This window comes from Rousettus aegyptiacus, unplaced genomic scaffold (genome assembly GCF_014176215.1).
Source record: "Rousettus aegyptiacus isolate mRouAeg1 unplaced genomic scaffold, mRouAeg1.p scaffold_m13_p_6, whole genome shotgun sequence".
Taxonomy (NCBI): domain Eukaryota; kingdom Metazoa; phylum Chordata; class Mammalia; order Chiroptera; family Pteropodidae; genus Rousettus; species Rousettus aegyptiacus.
In genome coordinates, this window is record NW_023416309.1 from 87,756,169 (window position 1) to 87,781,123 (window position 24,955).

At 32.4% G+C, this 24,955-nt stretch overlaps 1 protein-coding gene across 1 annotated transcript in view; it reads right to left on the bottom strand.

The window, feature by feature from the left end:
• MED13 (mediator complex subunit 13) overlaps positions 1–24,955 on the bottom strand; it is a 94,474-nt gene that overhangs the window by 65,900 nt on the left and 3,619 nt on the right. Inside the window, exons 3-5 of the mRNA XM_016143388.2 lie at positions 18,244–18,412; positions 2,323–2,468; positions 1,331–1,528 (exon numbers count right to left, since the gene is read on the bottom strand). Coding sequence (XP_015998874.1) covers positions 1,331–1,528; positions 2,323–2,468; positions 18,244–18,412 — 513 coding nt within the window. The remainder of the gene's footprint in view (positions 1–1,330; positions 1,529–2,322; positions 2,469–18,243; positions 18,413–24,955) is intronic.

The following is a 24,955-nucleotide window of genomic DNA, read 5'->3' on the forward strand; positions in this document are numbered from 1 at the left end:
CTATCACATTTGTTTACATAATAATATATTTAATATTTTTATAAATACATGCTCTTTTTGGGATAAGGTTTTTCTGGCAGAAACCATAAGAAGCTATTAGTGGTTAACCTTCAGTGAGAGAGACTTAGAAGAAAGCAGTTTTCTCTATTCATTTTTGGATTTTTCAAAACATGAATGTGTATGACTTTTTAAAAAATCCTTTTTAGCGAATTTGACCAACTCTAAGATGTAGTAAAAGTTATTTTAAAAGTTTAACAAAGGTAATCTGGACACTAGAAAATAGACCATTTTTTGTTTTCCTCAATGTCTCTATTTTAAAAGCCTAATATGTTTGTGTTTTGCTTCTGTTTTTGTCACAACTACACTGGTAATAATGTATTTAATGAAATTGAATACTGATATTCATTTATTCAAAAAAAAATCCAAATAAGGTAATCTTCATATATACCATTACCATATGATTCCATTAAACACAGTGTTGCAGATTCTAATCCCAATTATCAGCTCAATTATACATTCCCCACACTTTCCAGGTCTCTCTAAAGTGAAGTATACATCTTCACCCCATTGTTAAGGTTTGGCTGTGTAACTTGCTTTGGAACTTAAGTGCATATATGTCACATCCCAACAGGAACTTTAAATGTGCTTGCAAAATCAGTGCAACCTCTCTTACTTCTGTCCTCTGCCTTGAGGTTAGCATGTCTCAAATATAGTTTACCTTGTTAACCTGGGTCCCTGAATGAGAAAACACACAATATAGCCAATCTGAATAGAGCTGACTTAGGCAGAGAAGATGAAAGTCCCAAGTCCTTTTAGGTAAGCATTCTGCCTTTTAAATTATCGGAGGTGACAGTTTTACCAACTGTTAAAATACTGCATAACACATGTTAACTTTCAAGCCTTCAAATATTCATTCACAATTATTTTCTTCCTGCCATTAGTATGCTTCCTCTGGGTGGAATATATTTCCCTACCCCAATGACTTTGGCTTGGCCATTTGGCTAGTTTTGTCTGAGAGTGTGAGAAGATGAATCCTAGCTGAAGCTTTAAATACACTTACATGGTTAGACTCACTCCCTAATATCTCGCTGTTTTTGTAAGAACAGCATGTTCCAGATACTAGGTACCCCTATTCAAAAGAAGAACATACAACGAGCCAAACCACAACCAAACTGCAGCCCTTATGAAATGTGAGCAGGAAATAAGGAAGATATAAATGTCTGGTGCTGACAGCCACCTAAGGTATTGAAGGTGTTTACTGGTTAGCAAAATCTAACTAATACATACAGTTACATATTTTCCCCTTAAGATTAATAGTCAGAATCCGTACCAACAAGAACTTCTACTGCAGCTAAAGAATCATCTTCCCAATCCATATCTTCCTGTTTTTCTTCAGACATCTCCTTCAAGCAAGATGAGATAGGATAGAACTGTTTCCATTCACCAATTAGTTTTTTTGTAGCTGAATCAGACATCTTGAACGCCTGTCCTGTGAGAGTGCCATTTAGTCCAAATGGGCTTAAGATAACTAGAAACCCAAAACAGACATCAAATAACTAACTAAAGACTGTTAAACCAAATGAGATCACATTGAACAGTATGACAAGTAATTATGTAATTCTAAAAAGAAAAGAAAACCCATAATGATTATTCCTGAGAAAAGCAATTAACTATGCTTCATTATTGTGAAAATAAGTACAATACTGAGTTTATTATAAAAACTTAAAATTTTGTCTACCCCCAAATCTCAGATGGATAAAATTTCACAATGAACTGGGAATATTTGTATATCCTTCAACTTTTCCTGATTTCCACTATGGAAAACCAATTTGAAAGAAAAAAAATGTGTATATGAAATCTAAGTACTTATTATGTAACACCATGTACATTTTTAAAAAGCAAATAATAGACTCAGAATTAAAACAAGAACACACTGTTGGTCCTTAAAAACAAATCAGTAATCTCGAAGTATTTCCCCTAGATAAATTATACCAAAGTGCCTGTTTTTTTATATTCAAATGACTTATGACCTAACATGCAAGATGACCATAAAAACATGAAACACATGTAATGTGTAAATGGCATTTTAAAAACACTTTAAAATACACTACTATTCATGTACAAAAATGTTAAAAATAATACTTGTATTAAAAAAACATTTCATTCACTTAATACTCTAATGGGGAAGAGCAAAATAAACTATATCAGAATCATCAACAGGCTAAATTTCATTAATCTCAAAATGTAAAATAACCAATTTCAATAAAATTTCCTTCCAAAGACAATAAAAGATCAAATTTTGAAGCCAACAAAATAATCTACCTTGAAATGGGCTATTAGACTGTTGAGCAAGGGTGATGTGCTCTTCACTAAGAAGGTACACAGGTTGATGTTGGTTAATTTCCACACTGGTACAAACATTGCTGTCTCCATGCAAGAAAAAGGTGAAAGAGCAGGACAAGTGTTCACTATTAAGAAGAAAAAGTTATATTTTAGTGATAAAATGCCAAAAGTCTTAACTTGCTTTTCTTAATTATGAAGCTATACAACAAAATGCATTCTCTTTAACCCAGAAATTCTACTTCCTCATCTGAAGGGGAAAAAAAATCACAGATATGAGCCAAGATTTAGCTATAAGAAATGTTCTTCACAGCAGTTTATAGAAAAAGTTGCAAATTGGGGAACCAGTTAAGTTACATATACATACACATACAATTATAATAACAGTCACTAAAATAAGATGGGGAGAGGGTTTAATGGAAAGGGTAGGCTACAAAAACAGTATATCTCAATTTTTAAAGATATAAAGAATAATTTCTTTGGTGAAAAAAGGCTAGGTGTGTAATAGAATTAAGAGTAACCTAATTTTTATTTTTATTTTCCCCTCTACATAAGAAATTAAATACATATTCCCTCATTTTATTATTTCTGAAATAGAGCCACATGAAATCAATCAATCATTTAATGTACTGCCCTTCCCCCAGCCCCAACAAAGTTATTTTAAAGCAATGATACATCTTACAATTGAAGGCATCCTAGAATCAAAGTTACATGCAAAACAGCACATTTTATGAAATTTATATATGGTTGGGTATACAGGTAGAAAAATAAGTTTCCAAGAAGCAGATGTGTCCCTACGATAAAATTCAGAAAGGTCAAGGGCCCAGAAGATAATGATACTATACACTAAGAATCCACTTTTATTCCTTCTCCATACATTTTTCTAATTCTTACAATTTAAAGAACCAGTTCTTTAAAATGTAACAATTAATAAGCTCAAAACGTGCTGTATATACCTATACGCCCTCTTGAATTATTTCTAGACAAGGCAAAAGCATAATTAAAATTAAGTCATAGTAAAATAAGTAGGAAAACAGAAGGCAGGGAGAGGTAAAGAGTAATGCAGAGCTGAGAATTTTTTCATCAAATATACATTAAGGAGCCAACAGATGTCTATATTTAATAGAACAAGAAACTGAAATTTAAGCTTATCATTCAAGTTAAAAAAATGAAAATAATATAACTGAAAACTAAACATTAAAAAAATCTTATCTTTCACAGTGAAGAATTAGTAGACATTATATCTAAAGCTGTTAAGGTCTAGAGGTAAAGCATTTCTGGAATCATGGCACACACAAAAAAAGAAAACCTGGTTACTTCCAGTGACTAGAACTAGAGCAGTTAAGCTGGGATCTTGAATTTCTCTAAATTCATAATACCATTCCGTACTCCTTGAATCATATAACTTTTAAATTTTTTTAAATTTTGAATTATATATACTTATTAGTGATTATTCTATCTTTCTCCGCCCCAGTATTTTTTTTTTAAACTTTTATTTGGAATAATTTTAAATTTATAGAAAAGTTGCAAAGATAGTATAGAGAGCTCCCATATACCCTTCACCTAGTTTCCCCTAATGTTATCATCTTACATAACCATGCTACATTTATCAAACAAGTAATTAATGTGTTGGTATGTTACTGTGCTTGCTTTGGTAGCACATATAAAATACAGCAGCCCCTGTGCAAAGATGCCATGAAAATTCATCAAGCATTCCATATGTTTTTCAAAATACTAAAGAAAAAAATTACTGGTACATTACTATTAATTAACTCCAGTCTTCATGAAGATTTCACTGGATCTTCTATTTAGGCCTTGTCTCTGTTCCAGTATACCACTGCACTTAGCCAATAGGTTTTTCCGCCTAGCTTTACTGAGGTATAATTGATAAAGCCAAGAATTTTAAATTGGAAATAAACTTTTAAATTATTTAATAAATGCTTGTTTCTCCTTTCATTAAAAGACACCTAACTGGGATAGCTATTAATTACAAAGATAAGACATTTGCTGTATATGAGTATAAATCTAAAATAATCACCAAATCAATATGAGAGACTGTTAACTAATAACTTTGAGAACTGTCCACCAATTGCTAATGCTCACTTTAACTCAATTTTATTACTGCTTTCCAGCAACAGATAAGGTACCTATACTACAAAACAGACCAAAAAAACGACCAAACACAAATCTATTTCCAAATGCTTAAAATAAAAAACCACTAACATACATTCAAGAGAACTCTGCATTGAACTTAATATTATATTCAGATCTAAATGCACTATATATACAAAAGAACCAAGTGAAAGCAAATGTTATTCCTTTATTCAACAAGTATTTTATGGCTAAGCACATAATACTATGCTAAGCACACAATTATTTAATTATAGTTAATTAAATATAGACTTATGCTTTAACAAAAACCAGGTACAGGATACTATGAGAATGTCTTAACGAGACCTAGACAATGAAAATAAACCTTTAATAAAAGTTATTCTTACTTCCTACAGTGCCTTACAGTAACCTACCTACCCCCCACCTCATTCATCTCTTACAAGTCTTCTAATCTTTCCCTTCTCCCTCAACTGGCCTCTCTGCTATTCCTGAAACACACCAGACCTTCATACCTACTGTATGTGACCTGAAACTACATTCCAGATACCTACATTCACCTTTGTCAGGTTTATGTTCAAATACCTTCTAGGTGAGGTCTTCACTGATCATCCTATTTTAAAGTGTCCTTCAATTCCTCTTCTGGTATTTGTTTCTTTTGGCCCAATGGTGACAATCTGACATATTATACTGTTTGCTTATTTTTTACAGAATCTGTCTCCTTTGTTCAATGTTGTATCCCCAGAATCTAAAATAGGTCCTTGACACAGTAGATACACACTAAATACTGTACAATGAAGTCCATATCTGAACTACTCATCTCGAACTAAACATATTTTCTTATCAAGTCTATATCTATACAATTACCCAAGCCAGAAACAAAAATGTTAAAAAATTTTTCTTTTGTCCTAAACTCCCTATATTCAATTAAGCAATCTATCACTAATTCCTACTGATTCTAGTTCCTAAGTAGCTATGATTTGTCAGTTCTTTATCTTAAGGTCTGAATAACTATTAAAATCTCTAATTTATCTTGTTATTTTACACTGCTGCCAGCACATTTTCTAAAAATTAATTCTGATCATGTAACTGGAAAGCTTGAAATTAAGTTCCCCAATGCCTTCAGGACTAAATCAAAAACCTTAGCATCACCAAGAACTCCCCCTTTGTTTCCCACAAATTTCTCATTTCTTAATCATTCCTCAAAACTCCTTTAAGCATCTATGTATTCCCATAATATTCTATACATATAATTTTTATCATAGTACTATCATCATTTATTTACTAATGGAACTACCTGACGGGTTGTAAATTCTTTGATACTAGAAATTATAACTTTAACATTTGTGGACGATTGTTCACTGATCTCTCATTTTTTAAATCATAGGTTAAAAACAAACAACATAAAATTACCATCTTAACCATTTCTAAATGTGCTGTTAAGTACATTTGCATTGTTGTGAAACAGATCTCCAGAACTTTTCATCTTGCAAATAAACTACACGCATTAAAAAATTCCCTCTCCCAGTCCCCGGCAACCAGCATTCCAACTTTCTATTTTTCTAAATTTGACTACTACAGCTACTTCGCATAAGTACAACCATACAGTGTATCTTTTTGTGACTATCTTTTTTCACTTAACATAATATCCTTAAGTTTCATCCATTGTGTAGCATGGGACAGAATCCTTTTAAAGGGTGAATAATAATCCATTGTATGTATATAAAACATTTTGTTTAACCATTCATCCATCAATAAACATTAGGGTTGCTTGCACCTTTTGGCTATTGGGAATATGATGCTATCAACATGGGTATGAAATATCTCTTCAAGATTCTGTTTCAATTCTTTTGACTATATACTCAGAGTAGGATTACTGGGTCATATGGTAGTTTTATTTTTAATTTTTTGAGGAAACTCCATACTGTTTTCCATACTATGCACCATTTTGCAATCCCATCAACACTGGACAAGCATTTCAATTTCTCTATCTTCCCTAATATGTGTTATTTTTCTTTTTTTTTTTTTAAATCGTACCCACCCTAACAGATGGAAGGTGGCATCTCATTGTGGTTTTGATTTGCATTTTGCTGACTGGTGATGTTGAGAATCTTTTCATATGTTTGTTGGCTATTTGTGTATCTTCTTTAAAGAGATGTTATTCAAGTCTTATGCCTATTTTTAAATCAGGTTTGATTTTTTGTTTAGTTGTAGGAGTTCTTTATATATAGTGGATATTAGCCCCTTATCAGGTATGATTTGCAAATATTTTCTCCCATTCTGTAAATTATCTTTTCACTGTTCATTATGTCCTTTGACACACAAAGGTATTTAAGTTTGATTTGGTCCCATTTGTCTATTTTTGCTTTTCTTGCCTATACTTTTGGTGTCATCACTAAGATACCATTGCTAAATCTAATGTCATGAAGCCTTTTCCATGTGTTTTCTTCTAGTTTCATAGTTGTAAATTTCATTTAGGTTTTTAATCCATTTTGAGTTACTTTTTTTATATAGTGTAAAATAAGTATCAGCTTCATTTTTTTTGCATGTAGATATCCAGTTTTCCCAACACTTTGTTGGAAAGACTGTCCTTTCCTCATTGAGTGGTCCTGGCGCCCTTGTCAAAGATCATTTGAAAACACACACACACTTTTATTTCTAGACTTTATTCTACTGGTTTACATATCTGTCTTTATGCCAGTACCACACTACTTTGATCACTGTAGCTTTCTCTGTATCATGTTTTGCTCATCCCCCTCCCTTTTATCCAGGCTCTTTGGTGTGACTTTGTAGTTCCTCCCATTAGTGGTGACATATACCTTCTCAACCCTTGACTTAGGCTTGCTTTATTACTTGCTTTGGCCAAGCAGAAGCTTGAAATGTGCTTCTCCCATTCGGCTTGCCCTCCAGTGCTCCTTTCATTGCCATAAGAACATGCCAGGCCTGGCTGGCTCATTAGTCTAAGGTGGATGAGAATCATATGGAATACAATTGTACCCACCTATAGTTTGCAGTGTGAAATAGACTGATTAACCCTAGTTGACCTGCAGATATATTAATAACAATACATAACTGATGTTTTAAGCCCTTATGTTTTAGAGTGGTTTGTTACACAGCAACAGCTGATACAGAAATTAGCACCAAGGGTGAGAAGCCACCATGACAAAAACCAAAATACATGGTATTGGCTTTGGGACCAGATAACTGGCAGTAAGGAATATAAGATACTGAAAAAATGGAGAGAAAATTATTATGGGGGGCTGGGAAATGGTAGATCCATGTTATGTGATGAAAAAAATAATTCATAGCACTGTTGCCTAAAAAATTCTGGAAGGCAAGAGATGTGTCTAATGAACTTACTGAGTTAGGGAAATGGATTAAGTTAAAATATAATTTGGGTGTCTGGAGCTATACTTGATAAAGTACTAAAAAGACAAAAAACAAAAAAAAAAAACCAAAAAACAAAAGGAACTCAGAAAGGAACTTGCTGGTTTGCAAGCATAATTTAGAGAGAACACAGAAAGCCCAGAAACTACAGGGCTAGGAAATGAAGCTTTCTCAACAAAGTGATGATATGGCCTATATTACAACACAGCCTCAAGGAAAAGACCAAATCAAGAGTGATTCTAATACCCTTGTCTTAAGAATACCAAACATGATTTTTGATACCAGTTGAAACATTAAGTTTTAAAATTTACCCCATGGCCTCTGTACATTTATTTTCCTCAAAGAAGGTATTTAATTTAAACACACGCAACTAACTTTATTACTATATGTGGGGATACATACATAGCCATATTTGTGCTTTTCTTTCAAGTGTCCTTTTTTTGACGCAATTTCTTCTATAAATAAGATTGAGTTACAGAGCATATATGCAATATAATTTCTAAATACTATTTTTATCTTAGTAAGCCACTAATACTTAATTTTTGAGAGGGATATGCTGATTATATGTATTGACATAAAATAGGTAGAAATCAATTTAAGGCATTTTTCTCTCTAAACAACAACAACAAAAAAAAACACGAACTTAAAAGCAGGACAAAAAAGCTTTTAAAATGTTAAGAAAAATTCATATTTGGCTGGTTATAATGACTATGTATTTTTTAACATTTCAAGCTTTTTACAGGTTTTTTCAGGAACAAATATTTTTCGGCACAGTGGGCAAAATGCACTTAAAGGGGGACTTACTAAAACTACTCCTGTCAAGGAAAACATTAAGGGAGTGATTTAGGCAAGAATAATCTATTATGTAGAGAAATTGTAATTTGATTAGTTTAAGGGATCAAGTAAGTATGCTATACAAATGACTATGAATGTTGTATGCTATGCTTACTCAGTAACTGCATAGCAGATATGAAAATCTGAATTGAAAATACTTCCAAGAACATTTCCAAGTATAGGCAATAACCTAAAACAGTCTCACATTCTTTATCTTTAAAAGACAAAGAGGCTAAGAGACTTCAGATTTCTTGTTCTTCTAATCAGTGAAGTACAGTTCTTAAAATTACAGCTCTCAACTTTGTTTTATTTCATACATAAAACATTAGATGAGAATAAAAAAGGATACTCAAAATGGATTTTTGCCATAACATAAAAAGGAAATAATGTAATTAAAAATTTTCCCTAAACAGATTATAATAATCTGGGAAATGTTAAAAAGAAGTAAATGTACATAAATTATTCAGAAAAATAAATGTAATCTAGTACATACAAAAATTATGGTCCATTAAATGAAGGCCCAATATACCTTTTCTATACGTTTGATGCGCACCTGACCATCTTAATAACTTTTAAATCAGAAAAGAAAATGTAGCTCTTTGATGTAAATAAACATATCTCCAAGGGGTCTTTGTAAACACCCAACATGCAAACAGAATCGATCTCTCAGCTGTTTATCTGCACTGCCCTACTCACCAGCAGCTCTCAATTCCAGCTATGATCAAAGAAAAACATCACCTCTTATACTTCTAGCATAGGTTTCCAGTATAGTCTGATCTAAAATAATTTAAAATAAACCAAGTTTGTGCACAATAAAGGAGAAAGCACAAAACATTCCAAATATGGTATAATATTTCTGAAATTCTTAATTATAGGCAATATTCTAGTTAGAAAATATTATAGGACAAAAAATAATGTTAGGTAATACTGCCATACTAAAATCACATTGGCTTTTCTTTCAAGGAGACATCACTGATAATATCACCTAAAAACATTTTTGGTACTTAGCACTTAAAAAAGTGAAGTCAAAACAAATATGTGTAACTACAGTGAGAATCTAAGGTACTGTTAGCTAGTAAAAAGTACCACAGAGAATACCATTGCACTCTAGGAGGTTACATTGTAAAAATCAAAATGAAAAGTTATGAATGCGGCAGAATTTACAGATGAAACGTTACCAGTCTTCTGCTGTAGAAAAATGTTCCTCATTTAAGTACTAAAATGAAAAAAAGATTTCTAAGACAGAAAATGAAAATATGCATATAAAGTTAGTTGTTCTACAACAGGTGAATATGTATAATCTATTTTTAACATTTCTGTTAGGTAGGTATAGAAAGATGATACCCTATTTTGCTAGGTAGGGAATTCAAGGCACAAAGAAGTTAAATGGTTTAGGATCATAAAACTAGTTAAAGGAAATGTTAAAATCCCAGTCACCCTATCAACCAATTAGAAATGGGGTAAAGGATTTTAACAGACATGTACCCAAAGAAGTTATACAAATGGCCACCAAGCACATGAAAAGATGCCCAACATCACCAATCCATTAAGGAAATGCAAATCAAAACTATTACAATAAAATACCACTTCACACTCATAAGGTAAAAAAGAGAAAAGAAAAATAAGGAAAGGAAAGAGGAGAAAAGAAAAAAAATGTGGAGAAACTGGAATGCTCCTGCACTACTGGTGAAATGTAAAATGTTGCAGCTACTGTAAAAGAGTATGGTAATTCCTCAAAAAAAGAACACAGAATTACTACATGATCCTGAAATTCTACTTCTGGGTATATTCCCAAAAGAACTGAAAGCAAAGTCTTGAACAGACACCTGTATACCAATATTTATAGCAGCATTATTCAAAACAGCCCAAAAGCGGAAACACCCCAAATGTCCACTGACACATGAACAGATAAACAAAATGTGGTATAAAAAAATACAACAGAATATTATTCAGCCTTAAAAAGGAATGAAATTGTAGTGCATGGTACAACATGGATGCGAACCTTGAGGATATTATGCTAAGTGAAATAAGCCAGACACAAAAGGACAATATCATATGACTGGGTACTTGTATGAAGTACCCAGATCAGTCGAATTATTACAGACAGAAAGTAGAATAATGGTTACCAGGAGCTGGGAAGAGGTGAAAATAAGGACTATTTAATGGGCTGATTTTCAGCTTGGGATGATGAAAAAGTTCTGTAGACAGACAGTGGTGATGGCTGCACAACAATGTAAATGAACTTAGTGCCACCGAAAAGTGGTTAAAACGGTAAATTTTGTTGTGCCTATTTCACCACCATTAAAAAACAAAAACAAAACAAAACAAAAAAAAATACCTAGTCATCTTGATTCCTAGATTATTCCATTAATTCAATAGCATCCGAACCTGTCTTTCCTTAGAATCGTCAGATCTTTCAAAAATTCCAAAGCTCAGGCCATACTCAGGTTAAAAACACAAGCATCAATAGTTCTTAATCTCTCAAAGTGATTCCACATTCAGACAAATTTGGGAACACTATATTAATCTATATTTCTATAGCCTTCATAGTAATTTTTTAAACTTCTTAAATTTACAGGCATAATTTCAACATTAGGTATTCTTAACATATCCCCTTGAAAAGGGGATTTATATTAAAATTCAGAAGATAAAACACCTTATCCATGAACTTTGTACATATTTCTGCTCACTTAGTAAACACATTACTGACCACATATGTTAAAGACTACTTAGAAAGCAACAACATATTACAATTTACTACTTCAAGTGCACTGCAAACACTCTTTATAATCGTGTATTTCCCCAATATAAGTAATTTTTAAGTATTTTGTTTTACTATTTCTAGTCATTTTAAAAAGATGTTAACTACAGAGTCTTAGATCTGTCTCATAATTTTCACTCCCTGTAATCCAGCTCCACCACTTTCAAGCTTTATGACCTTGGTTGAACAAGTTACTTAACCTCTCTGTGCTTCAGGTTTAATGACTATAAAACTGAATAGGGTTATTGTGAGAATTTAGCTAATACATACTAAGCCCTAATTTCAAACACTGCCTGGCCAGTTCTGCTTAGGCAAAGGTTTCTCACTGCCTTCACCCCCTTCAGAAAAAAAATTTCTATATTTCCATTCATATCTAAAACCAATAGTTCAAAAAGGCAAATACATATGAGCCTGTAGTAAAAATCATAGTAAGAAATGATAGTAAGAAAAGTTTAACTGGGAGGAAAAAAAGAAAAGAAAAAGAAGTCTTTCTTAGCACTTAGTTTTTCTTATAATGTTCCTGGAAAGCACAAGAATGTGGAAAACTGACTATGCAAATCCTAATGACTTTAAGCATCATAGAGAAATTTGGGTCATTAGTACTAGTATATCATCACTTAATATTTCAGAAACAGAATGCATAATAATCTTGACGATGGACATTAATGACAAATGAGCAAAGACAGGCTGCAGGGAGGAAAAAAGAGACAGTATTTATGCCCAACTGGCAAATAATGGGTACAGCTTGACATAAAGTGGAGGTGTCCCCTACCTTTGAGATTCTAGAACACACAATTTAGCATACAATTCCAAGAGGGTTTGCAGACCAGAGAGAAGATATTTTTTTATCAGTAAACACTACAAAGTCAGCTGGGCTTAAAGCTCTAAAAGCCGGTCCAAATTCAGAGGTACGCTAAGTATAGAATATATATATATTAGATTTCAGAGACTTAGTTAAAAAAAGTAAAACATCTCATTTAATATCTTTAGCATGTTACCTGTTAAAATGTTTCAGGTACACTGGATTAAATCATTAAAATTAATTTCACCTTTTAAAAAACTTTAATGTCCCTACCAGAAGATTTTAAATTACCTATGTGACTCACATTACATTTCTATTGGACAGTGTTATTTTATAGAAGAGGAGGGAAAAGTCCTTAAAAAAAAAAACAAAATAGTGATAGCTCTTAGCTTCCCTAAAAGTTGATTTTCAGAGGTACTGAAGAACCCAACCAAAGGACATCATAAAGCTTTATAAAATGCCTAATATATCTCCAGAGAAAACTTAAATCTTATGGTGCTTATATTTAATTAAAATGTTAGCGATTTAAGAGCTGTGGAAAAGCCACAGGTGTGACAGAAGATAAACACTGCTTTATGGGTAAAAGTTAAAGTATAATCTTTCATGTATTCCCTTAAAAACAAAATCAACCTTAACCGACTTCGTTAGTGAAGCTCCCAAAATACTGTTTTAAGTGTTAAGACTCTGATGTTAGCAATACCATCCAAAAAAACTTTCTGCAAAGATGGAAATATTCTATACCTATACTACCCAATACTAGTCATAGATGTATTTGAAATGTGGATTATATAACTACGGGACTGAATTTTTTTTTTTCTATTACGTAACTGAAATTTCAATAGCCAAAAGGGACCACTACATTGAATGGTATAGTTATAAAACTTCTTTAAAAGAAAAACATTTTTTTTATTTTTCCCTAATATTCTAGTTAAAACTAATTCCATTCAGATACTACTTAAGTGTGTACTCTTTTTACCTTTCTGTGAACTTCTTTGCCTACTTCATCCCACAAGACCAAAATTTCTCTCTGTGCATCAGGTTATTTGCTAATATTTAACTCTTAATTCCAGGACCCAAAATAAGGGTTTAGAACCTATAGAAACAGACAACTGCTCCTATCATCCTGTACATTATATATTCAGGAAGGATTTATTTATCTTATCCTGTGTGTATCCTATATTGCCCTTTAAAATTGAGGTTAAAGACAACTATCTTACATAGCAGAGTAAAAATCTCCAATTAGATTTACCAACGATTTTTTCCATAGAAATTAACTATATGGCTGCATCTGTATTGAGAGAATAGGGTAAAATTAAAGTCTATATTAAAATCATACTGTTCCCTATTAACTTATCACCTTCCTATACAATCTCAACTGCCACTTAGTAGACCTCCGATGCCAATACACAGTGTAAGCTATTGGACTAGCTCTTAAAACAAATCCTAATATCTTTCTAAACCTGTGTACCTTCACAAACACATTTAAAACTCTTAAATATACAAACTTAACTGCCAACTCAGCTAAATTGCTATAACAGATTAAACATGACAAAGAACTTAACCAAACACAAACTTAAGAAAGATCTTTTTCAAGATAATCTTATTCAAATGTGCTCTCAAATATCACAAGTTTGCAACATCATTTACTAATAGGCTGTTTAAAACCTACAGTAAATCACTGTTACTCATTACAGCTCATTTACCTGTGGTTTCACTAGTAAACAGTGATTGCAATGTAGGAAAACACCTAAACTGTTTAAGGTCCCAAAAAAAGGTCATTCTTTTAACCAAATATCTGTATTTGGTAATTCTTTTAAATCTTAAATTTCTTGTGAAGTTTTTTCCAGTGGTTAATTACCCTGATAGTTGAGGGTTTACAGCTAACCTAGCTGTAGCACTAGATATAACTCTATTTCCTTTCTTTCAGTCCCTGAAAACTGTTAGTTAACCAGACAATTAACTACATGGAAGTCCAGATTATTAGAAGATGAAAGCTGACACTGAAGAGGAAAAAATGGAGAAATTAAAAAAAGGTCAGAAATATTTTCTCCTTTGTTCAAACCAAATCAGTTTTACAGTAAAAATTTTCTTCCTTATGTTGATTCTTTTTAAGAATGTTTATATGTTTGACAAAAGTGCATTGACCAGTAAATGAAAATACTAGTACTTATGATAACTGCACTTAATGGGTTAGCTTCACAATGAGCTAGAAACGCATTAATTTATAATCCAATCTTAATCTACCTTCCCAATATCATTCCACTGAATTCAATGGAAAAGTGAGCAGTCCCAAATCACAATTAAAAGAAGTTGAGAGACTTATCTGCTTGATTTTTTTCTACTGGCTTTTCTAATGAGAAAGGGGGTGGCAGGAAAGTTCTTATGAAAAAAGATTTGAGGACTATCGTTTATCTTTCCTGGGAAAAGTTAGTTTTGTATAACTGTGCTTCAAGTGTAATTCAAAAGAGCATACACTATTTCTGATACTACTCCACTAAGAAAACACAATTTCAATTTAACTCTCCCTCTAAATGTGTCAGCCCATGGAAGAACACTAATGCTCAATTACATGGTTAAAGAAGTAGAATCTATTGGATTTATGGAAATCTCCAACATGAAAAGGTATATTTTCTATTAACGGCACATTAAGAAAGTTTAATGAAGGTACTTTCGGCATCTTACATGGCTGATTGAATACATTTATCTTTACTTCTTTGTGAAACCCCCTCCAAACAGACAGTAAAGGGTAGGGGGGGGATGAAGAATGGAAGATATGGCAGCAGGAGACAAAATATGGCTACAAAATTTGGGAAGCTAGCAGGCAAAGGCAAAAATAGTAACTGACTTAGGTAGAGGCTAAGGGGGAAAAGCCAAGTCATAAACTGAATCAAACTACAGATTCCCAGAAAGGCTCAGAAGCTGAAGACAATAGTGTATCTCTGAAAGCAGATGTATTGCTAACTAAAAACAGAAGGAATGACAGTTTAAATGAGTAAGTTAGACTCCTGGATCTACTTTCCCATCCTGTAGACAGGCTTGTTACATTATTCCAGATTAGTGGAAAACTTACAGATTCTCACTCTCTGAATTAGAGGATACAGAGGTACTCAAGCACTCAGAGATATTAGATATAACTGAGGTAATGTATTTAAAAGAGGGATTACGTGAATATCTAAATACTATAAAACCATTCTCCAATATAAATATACAAGTACAGCCCCCTTTCCCTAACAGGCTCCCTACCCAATGGCAGCAAAGTTCACACTCTCTAGTCAGGGTACTGAAGGACTCCTCTGGGAAAACTAACTTAAAAGGGTGGGAACGAGGGTAAGACAGACACACAGACAGTTGGGCAACAGGCAACCAATAAAAATAGCCAGGTCTCTGACCAATCACTCCACTTAAGCCTGCAACTGCAGGGCTATTCATTACACAGAACTTCCAGTCAGAACTCTTAAGAGTAGAAAAGGAGGTAATTCAGACATTCATGACCTCAAAAATATTATTTCTCATGTACTCTCTGCTCAGGAAATTACTGGTGGATGGGCACTACCAAAGCAGTAAGGCAAAAGAAAAGGAAATATGAGATCTAGGAAATAAAAGGATCCAACACAGACAGAAACGCAAAGGGAATTCTCAAGATGACGGCTGTAAAACACACTTACAGAACAACCAGTTCAAATTAGGATAGAAGAACGAAGGACTCAAATAGGGATGTTAAGTGGAGAGAAAAAAAAGAAACTAATAGATTATATATACTCATTAAAGGTATGGAGGGAAGATTTATACTTCTGGTAGATAGTCTAGGGGTGAATTTTCAATAGGTACATAGATCAGGGGTCAACAAATCTCATCTGTAAAGAGCCAAAGAATAAATATTTTAGGCTAAATACTTTAGGCTTTGTGAGTCATCTATCTCTGTCACAACTACACAACTCTGCTCTAGTGAAAGCAGGTATAAAATAAACCACTAATGAATGGGCATGGCTGTTATAATACAATTTTATTTACAAAACGGGTGCCAGGCTACGTTTGCACTGTAGGGTGGTAGTTTACCTACCCCTAACACAAGTAAGTGAAAAAAGAGAATCATTAATACTCAGGAAAACAAGATGTAGAGGAAACAGAATATAATCCTAACATTATATGGCTCAGCTATAAATAATATTTATATAACCATAATAATATAAATAGGTACAACTTTTTTTTTTTTTTTTTTACCAAATCTTATAACTATATTAACTAGATGAGTAAAGAGAGAAGGGAGAAGAGTATATACAAGTGTGTCACTGTCCAAGAAATGGGTATGTGCGGGAGGGAATAAAATACCTAAACTATCAACAGAAAGTCAATAGATTAATCCTGAATGACTGAAATAAATGAAAACTCAAGAATAAGCATGTTATTTACTTCTAAAATTTTAAATAGATAAATTTAAAAGAAAGTTCGAAGAATTAAATGGGATAGCCTCTGAGAAGCACATCTAGTAGTTGGAACACAGGACTACAGCTTGTCATTTTAAATCTTGGTAGTCCATTTGACTTCTTAAAACTATATAAATATATATCAATGTATATACTGCCTACCTAATATCTATTTCCCCTTCTAACTGCCTGCTTAATATCTATTCTCCATTTCTTCTTACCAACCAAAAGCCTTATTGTATTCAGAGTGGCAATGTTCCCACATAAAAAAATATGTTTCTCTTAGTACAACCAAGGATAGGTCAGCTAGAGTTTTAAGAATCTGTTTTCTGATCCAAGGGTCACCTAGTCTTCTCACTTCGTCCCTTCTTTCCTCTTTCTGCCTAGAATCCATTGTGAGTGAAGTTTAGAGGTACCCACTGGCACCATAAGAATGAAAGCCAAAGATTAAAGATGACAGAGCAGAAAACTCCAGGGAACCTGAATCCTTAATGACATTATTGAACAGATTCACTAGCATTGGACTACCTACCTCCAGACTTCTTGCTATTGAGAAAAATCAATTCCTACATAAGCCAAGTAAGCCAGGTAGTTAGATTTTCTGTTGTTTGCAACTGAATGCATTCCTAACTTGTACAATTATTTTGTTGACAAAATGGTTTAATTTTCAAAGAGGAAAAAAATGCAAGAACCTTTATTGATCTAGGCTTATCTACTCATCCATTCTACTAATCTAAAAAGAGAAGTTGGAAAAAACTCCACACGCACACAAAAAAAAATGTGTGCATCTGACACCAAAAGAAGACATCCCGACAATGATTATAACAACCAAATGTTTACCTAATAAATTTCTTTCATTCTATCTTCTTCCACATCCCATCTTACTTGCCACTGTTTCATCTAGCCTAAAGCCTAATTCAACAACAGCTTGGGAGTGCATCTTCTAACAGATTGTGCTTTATATTATTTAAATCAGAGAACTGTAGTAACCTAAAGCTTTTAACTGCAGGGGAAAAGAAGGTATCTTAAAGTCTTCTGTGCTTCCATCTGCAACTACTCTACATATTCGTGTCATAAATCTGCTTCAAAGTTCAAGAAAATTACAAATAATGCAAGAGTAAACATGTCTTAAAGAAAAAAAAAAAAACAAATCATTTTAAAGCAAAATGAGAGGTTTGAGAATGTAAAAGGTTAACTCAATCCAAAACATAACTACAGATCACTATCTAACAAGTATTAATATTACTTAATTTTAACACAGTACTGCGAATATATTTCTACTAGTACTAAAAAAGTATACTTCAATGCATAAGCCTCTACTTTCATCCTACAAATTTTTCCATCATCCCAAAACAAAACTTAGGCCACTGTATTGAAATACAACCTATTCCCACTGCAAGAAAATACTTAAAGTGTATAAAAGAAAAGGTGAAATAGCCAAAGAAAACTGAATACTTATAGTACTCTGCCAACGTTAACCTCCTAAATATGTAAGATATTAGCTTGTTTTAGACATTTTCTGTAAAGTCATAAAAATTATCAAACCTAAAGCAATAGCAGGTAAGAGTTTAAATAAGACAGCTTACCTTTTATTTATAGGTTTTTCATCTTTTTCATAAGGCTTTACGAACCACTTGCCAATACGTACAAAGTTCCGGTTCATTAAACACCGTTCCAACAGATTGTGAACTGCTTTGAAAAGCAGAGTACGGCATTCATAAGAAAGTCCATTCTCCCACACTCCATCTTCCTCTTCTACAACAGAAATGAAAGAAACAAAAAGTAAAGCAGTGGCACCAGATCTACTCAGAGCCAAGCAAAAAGTGTTACAGTTTAAACTAAATATATGAGCCTCCCTTCACCTTCACCTCAGCATACTGAGCTACGATCACTTCTATATATCTCTAGACATTAAAATATCAGGTTTTAAAATCACTCCACAAGGAATTAAAGGCCTAAATGCCATGTATTCTATTAAATTACTTTAAAATTATTTTCTCACCATATAAAAAGGTAATGCTATACGGCAAACATACTGATTTGGTTTCTGGATCAATGAAAAGGACATTTGTATAACCTAGGAAATAGTAAACACACTCTATACTTAAAATGTCATTTTCTAAGCTGGCTCACTGCATAGTTACTTTGTCCTAATTCCTCTAGTCAGTCAGCTTGCCAAAAATACTAGCCAGTTAATAATTAAGTTCAAAATATTTTATGTCCATCAGCATTCTAATGCACAACTCAACTATAAAAATAAGTGAATAAAAAGGAAGCTTTTGGCTCACAGCCTAACAAGCAGTGCACTATCAGCCATCTCAACTGATTCCCATGATTATTATTCAGTATAAGATCTTCTACTTGGGGGAGAAATTTAAAAATTTAAAGACAAATTTTAAATGGTACTTCTTATATTGTTATAGCTAGCTATCCTCACTAACTATATATACAGCCTCGATTTTGCTAGCAAATCTATTAACCACTCTAAATAACCTTAACAAAAAAAAACATTAACATAGTCATTTTGAGGTAAGTCTGGATGTAGTTCAGAAAAAAATTTTTTCACTCTCTATCCATTTCATATCTATAAATAACAAAGCATCCAATCAATCTTACTACAAATGACAGGTACTACTACAGTATTTTAACTTCTGTCATATTTTAAATTATTTAAAATATAATTTGGTATTCTCTTATAGCCTATATACCTTTATAAACACTTTATAAATGAGTTATCATCTTTCAATTTAAATAATGACAAAACCTTTAATTCAACACTAAAAATGTCTACACTACACCCCCAGAAAATAATAAACTATAATGCTTTTACTTACAAGCAGAGACATGTATTAAGAGTGACACGTGGTTTATATTTATAACTTGCACAACAAATGGGTAAACATTAACTAGAAAGCCTAATGACAGTGAACTTTAAACTGCAATAGAAATTTGTGATACTACAAAGGTTAATGTTGATTTTATGTTGTTCTTTAAAGTGTTTTCCTAAATTATAGTCAAGTCTTTCAAATCAACTACTTGTTTCTTCTAAAAGGTAGCCTTTAAAAAAATGAAGTAAGCTTTAGAAAATGACAATGCTTGAGAGTTAGGAGAATTTTTAAAGCATTAATATCTAGCATTAATATTAAATTTTAAAAGTTCTTTATATTTTATTATAGACATCCATTTCTACTTCTATTTAAAGCCTTAGAGTTTCACTTTATTAAAGAAAACAGATTAGCAGAAACAGGATATGGCACATAGTGACATTGCTTTATTTAAAGGTCTAAGTAAGTGTATTTATCAGTTACTAAGAGAAAAAAATGAATCTCTCTCAATGTTTTCAGCTTAATCAGGTTCTATCCTTTCAAAATTAAATAGCTATTTTAAGGTTTACCTCAAATTATGTGACATAACAAAAAATATACATGTTCTTAATTCCAAGAGAATTATGCTGAAATAAATCCCAATTCATCACTTCTTTATAATCTATTTAGTATACTTTACCTTTATTGCTTTTTACCTCAAAAATCCTTACTTGCTAAGAAGGTTTTAACATTTGTCCTACACAGTAGCCTTTACCAAAATCATTTCCTAAGTTTTAAAGCATCAAAGATCCAAGACACATAGTTACCATTACATATCAAAAGTTGTGCAGTCACTATAAACTTTAAATACCAGAAAATCATTCACTTAAAACTTGAGACTGAATTTGCCTTCATTCCAAAAAGTAAATAATCATTGGCATAATAAAGGCTGTAATACAATAATTTATATAAATCTTCACAAAAATTCTGCAAATTTTATGGATTTATTTAAAAAATCTATTTCAGTTAAACCTGTAGTTAAATTATTTATTTAAGAATACTTAGTTTAGAAAATTAATCATTATTAATTTTCAAGCATTTCTCCCTCAACTGCTTTACATTTTATCTGGAGAAACCCAAATGAACTTAATGCTTTTACTTAGTGAAACTCAAGTGCACTCAATCTTCATTTTACATTATATCTTCAAATGACCACAATTCTCATTAAACCAAATAGGAGTTACACATAAAACAAAGAAAAACATACTACCTATTCCGGTTTTCTAAAGCCGATAAATCTCTGAAGTACACCTTCACTTATATGCAAGACACTAATCAACTATTACACTATGTAATATAATTCCATTTTTCATTGCTGAGGAAATGATAAGAATTAAGTCCTAATAACACTCAATGAAAAGCCTGAAGGTTTCTGGGGTTTTTTTTGTTTGTTTTTTGTTTTGTTTTTTTGGGGGGTGGGATCGCTTAGACATAAGAAGCCTACTAAGCCAAGCTTCTAATATCCTAATGTTACGATAATCATAATAAAAGTACGTCTATATATATTGTATTCAGAAATATGGAAAGTGAAATGGTAAAATCAAAGACAGTGATATGCACCTCTTACACTAACTAATAAGTCCTTGAATCTCAATGCTAGCATTATATTAGGGAAGGGAGAAAGAGAAACACATGGCAACTCTTTACTTGGCTCTTCTGAATTTAGCCAACCATAGCCCAATGGAAAAAGTCTGCTTAATGCATTTAAATAAATGTCTTCCTCCTTCAGTATCTGTATCCCCAGAGAAAATAGTTCCAATTGTGTTTTTAGTTCTTTCCCATTACTATTAGCATTAGAACTCTTAATCACTGTTAATTGAAAAATTTTTACAAAGTACTTACCTGAACAATGCAAAAGTTCAAATGCTAAATCTGATTACCATGAAATGTTTTTTTCCTTAGGATATAGATCATAGCGATGCAAAAGCATGTGGCAGGTCATCAAAATAATTCTCTATGAGTGGGGGGGGGGGGGGAGCTGATATACCTAGCACTTGTACTCAACATTTTTCTCAAAACTGAGATCTTTAAATATCTCTAACATAACAAGTTGGAAGAGAAGGAATCTTTTCCTAAATAATTCTGCCAATCTATTAAAGTGAAACATACACTAATGAATAATGAATGGGTCAAAAATTATGGTAGAAATACTATATATTTCGTAAAAGAATGTTTAAATGTCTAATTGGATATTTGTCTTGAACAGTGATTGCCCATTCATAGGCCATTCATTCAACAAATATTACTGAGAGCCTTAAGCAGGCAGCATCGCTGACGGCAAGCCTGAAAAACTAACTTTGTTTTAAAAACAGCCTAACATGTTGATGATTATCTTTAAGATATAAAAAACTCTCTTGCTCAAAAGAGAAAGTACACAAGAAATATGGCCAAGAAAATTGTCCCTAGAAGATCAGCCGATATAAAAAGTTGGGTCACAAGTAAATTACAGTATAAAAGAATAGAAATGAATTAACTCTCTTAAGACTACCTGAGGCACCAAACAATTTTTTAGTTTGGCTGACAATAGATTTTTGTACTTAGCCGCTGTTTATCTATTTGTCAATCCTGTTAAAGCTGCCACTTAAGGTTAAATTCCACTATAATTAACATCCTTCAATAAAAGCATCCAAAATTAAATTCTAAGACTAACCATGGCCCATTTATTTTGACAGTTTTATGATGAAACTCTGGCATAATGAAAGTACTTGGATATGTTGATAAAATCCCATATATAGACCACAGGAGCCAGGAAAAATAACGAATATTTTTAGCTCTGACTGAGTCTGTTTTTTTAGTTCTTAAGGTATCAGTTTTCTCAGAGTCTCATCACATTCTAGCTTACTAGGATTTTTTTTTTAAGACGCAAACATCGGGAGAGTAGATTTTGTTTTTATTTTTGTTTTAAAGGAAAGACTTAAAGTCAATGATGACAGCAATAAAATTCCAAAAAGATTAAGGCACAGAATAAAAATGCCCAGAAAACTTTTCTTCTTCAAGGACACACTAATGACAATGAAAGAATCTTGCTTTGAACCAAACAGTATACTACTTAAAAGAACCAATCAGTCCTGCTCTCTATAGAGACTTCTGGTCAGAGGGATCAAGCTAAAATTTTCCCACCATCGATTTTTATACTTCTATATATAAATACTAAACAAGGACTGCTCCAAAATTTAAAGTAAAAAAATAAGATTTAAAAGGTAATCAGAGTTGTTTTGTTCTCTAATCCTTTTTCTATCAAAACATATTGATATGGATTCAACTATCCATTCTCTTAGGAGGAGTAGAGCAAAAAGTTTTTTGAAAAAAGTGCTTGGTTTTGGGATTCAAGGGACATTTTGAACATTTTTCTGGAATGTTAGTTATGCTAGTACAAATTAGCACACATCTTGACCCCAAAATCATCAGGTCTTTGCAAACAGTATTACAAACTATTTAAGTATTAAAACGGGTCTTACTATAGTATTGACTGCTGCTACAAAATAAATGAGGTTTTAAAAAAGTATGTACGAGAAATCAGATTTGGTTTGCTGTAACAGATTTTTACCAACTAGCAATAAAACAAGTTTTAAGTTGTATTTCTATACATCAGCTAAACTCAAAAGGAAGGTGACCCAAACATGTGCTACATGATGTAAGACAGGCAGAAATTTTAAATGCACTATAGAACCTGACCAGACTATTCAGAACTATCGAGATCATCAAAAACAAAAAATGTCTGAGAACCTATCATAATCTAGAACAGCCCAAGATGACATGGCAATTAAATGGAATATGGAATCCTAGATGAGATCATAGAATAGAAAAAGGATAGTAGGTGAAAATAAAGGAATTCTAAATGATGTCTGGACTTCAGTTAATATTATATATCGATATTGGTTCTGGGGAGAGAGGGAAGGTAAATGGGATAAAAGGGGTCAAATATGTGGTGACAGAAAGAAATGTAACTATAGTACGGAACACACAATGCAATATATATATATCTTACTGTTAACTTATACACCTGAAACTTACTGTCACCAAACCAATGTCACCAAAAATAACAATAGATTTTAAAAATATATACTGGTTCCTTAGTTGTAAAAAAAGTACCATTTTAATATGTTAAAAGAAACCAGGTGAGTATTAAAGAGAAACTCTCTATACTATCTTTGCAACTTTTATGTGAATCTAAAACTGGTTTAAAATGAAGAGTTTATTTTAAAAAATACATTACTGATGACACAAAGGCTTAAATAAGGTTAAACAAAGGCAATTCTGTACTTTTATTACTGAATATTTCAGTTAACAAGAAAATCTGAGAACTCTAAATTTTGCAAATATAAATGCCTTCCCTTCTTCCCCAACAGGGGCAATAGTATCACTATAATTATAAACATTTCCGTAACAAAATGTGGTAGGTGTTGAACCAAACAGAAGGACACTGCCTATAAAGAGCAGGCTCAAACTAAATTAACCAGCTTTTTAGTTACCACCTGGGTCCTTCCGGTTACCCTTTCCTCAGTGCTACACCTCCACTTGGAACTCAGGATTGCCTCCTGCAGCTGATGCCACCCCTACTGTCCAGCTGCTCTCTTCTCAGGGGAGCTTAAAAGAAGGGAATAGAGTGCCACAGATGGGAAGAAATGAAAAAGGGGTTAGCTAGAGAGACAGAAGCAGACTAATTACCCCAAAAGGGAGGCAGACGGTGTCCCTGGAGCAAAGAAAAGAGCGAGACAAATATACTCCATCTGAAAAGACCTTATTATTCTTTAAGATATGTCTGATTTAAGTAACAACATTCTAAAGTAAATGATAGGTTTAAAAAAAAACTAGAACATTATATAAATACCACTGACTACAGTTTAAAACAGTATGGAACAGGCTTTGGGACAGTAAATATGATTACATATCACTCCATATAATAAATTTCGGTTTTCTATTTCAATTGCTTTCACTCTGATAAATTTTAAAGTTATTTGCCATTCAATGGCTTTCAGCAAAATGTGACAATCAAAATTACTTTCACATTCAAGAACAATATTTTAAAGTACATATATTACCATTTTTTAAATTATGCTAAAAAACTAAAGGGAAGAAATGTTTTAAACTCCAACCCAATTTCAGACAAAAACATTTAACTTATAAAGTGAAACTCAGAAGAAAAAAGATCTACATAGCTTTTTAATATGTATCAAAACAATTCACATTTAACTTTAATAGGCTTTTAACTTTCAAAACATTAGTCCCACTGTGGTAAAACTAAATACTACATTATCTGTTAAAATTATCTTTGATTCCACAAAATGTATTTCATGGACTCTTGGGGGAGGGGTAAACGGTCTGTTTCAGATGCTCTGCCAACATTATTAAGACTGAAACACCAAAGACAGCATTAATGTTTACCAAAAATTATACTTTATAATTTATAGTTTATCAACATTAAAAGTCTTCA